Below are 1,032 nucleotides of genomic sequence, written 5' to 3'. Positions count from 1 at the left end.
GAGGCTGCAGCAGGACGGTAAGAGGGGCGGAGCTTGATGGCGGAGGCTGCAGCAGGATGTGAGAGGGGGGCGGAGCTTGATGGCGGAGGCTGCAGCGTTCTTACCTTTTCGTGCCACTGCAGCAGGACGGCGCTGCTGTTGTCGGACGGTTTCTCGAAGCCTCTGTAGATGTATTTCATCAGCAGGTCGACGTCAGCCTTGTCCAGGGAGCTCACCGCTTTCTCGATGTCGCTGCTCTTGAAGCTGCTCAGCACCTTGACCACCAGCTGCTCCGCGCGGTCCTGGAGGAACGAAGGAACCAATCAGATTTACTTCCTGTTCCTCAGGAAGTGGTTCTGTCCGGTCCTACCTTAGCGCTCTGGTTCTTGGTGTTGATGGGAGGGTTCTTCAGGACGGCGAGCAGAGCTGCAGCCATGTTCCCTCTGAAGGCAGGAAGTTAAGGACAGACATGATGACCTTATAAGGTAAAGACGCTCTGACACCGGAAGCTCAGTCTGATCTGAGCAAAGCTAAAGCTAATAAAGGCTAGCAAGCTGTAGCTTCTACATAGAGCATTATCCTGCGGGAAGCAGCACCGCAGCGACCCGCACAGCCACCGCAGCGTTAGGATACTGTCTGAGGAGGGAGTCCACCTCCGCCTCATCCGGACCTCCCTGGCTCTCCCCGCCCTCCTCTTCATCCACAAACTTGTTCTCATCGTATTCATCTACATCTACCTTCCGGAAGCGGTCAGAGACGGTGTTCTTAGACATGCTGGACGGAGCCGATACGGAGGACACCACCTTCTGACGGAGCGGAGACGGAGGACACCACCTTCTGACGGAGCGGAGACGGAGGACACCACCTTCTGACGGAGCCGAGACGGAGGACACCACCTTCTGACGGAGCGGAGACTGGAAACTGCACCTTCTGATGGAGCAAACTACTTCCTCATCCCCGCACTTCCGCCTCCTCTTCTTCTTCTTCTCCTTCTCTTTCTTCTTCTTCTTCTTCTGGCATTTCATCGCTGCTTCTATTTTCCTCGCGTTGCTT

The 1,032-nt window shown here is 56.0% G+C and overlaps 1 protein-coding gene across 1 annotated transcript in view; it reads right to left on the bottom strand.

Annotated features, from left to right (window-relative positions):
• Positions 1 to 844, bottom strand: part of LOC107099262 (actin-related protein 2/3 complex subunit 5-like) — a 2,647-nt gene extending 1,803 nt beyond the window's left edge. The window contains exons 1-3 of the mRNA XM_015397317.1: positions 613 to 844; positions 350 to 422; positions 105 to 281 (exon numbers count right to left, since the gene is read on the bottom strand). Coding sequence (XP_015252803.1) covers positions 105 to 281; positions 350 to 422; positions 613 to 752 — 390 coding nt within the window. The 5' untranslated portion in view covers positions 753 to 844. The remainder of the gene's footprint in view (positions 1 to 104; positions 282 to 349; positions 423 to 612) is intronic.
• Positions 845 to 1,032: the final 188 nt, after the last annotated feature.

The sequence above is a fragment of the Cyprinodon variegatus genome, unplaced genomic scaffold (assembly GCF_000732505.1).
Source record: "Cyprinodon variegatus isolate N-32 unplaced genomic scaffold, C_variegatus-1.0 Scaffold851, whole genome shotgun sequence".
NCBI lineage: Eukaryota > Metazoa > Chordata > Actinopteri > Cyprinodontiformes > Cyprinodontidae > Cyprinodon > Cyprinodon variegatus.
The sequence above is the reverse complement of the archived record's forward strand: the minus strand, read 5'-3'. Positions and strand labels throughout refer to the sequence as shown.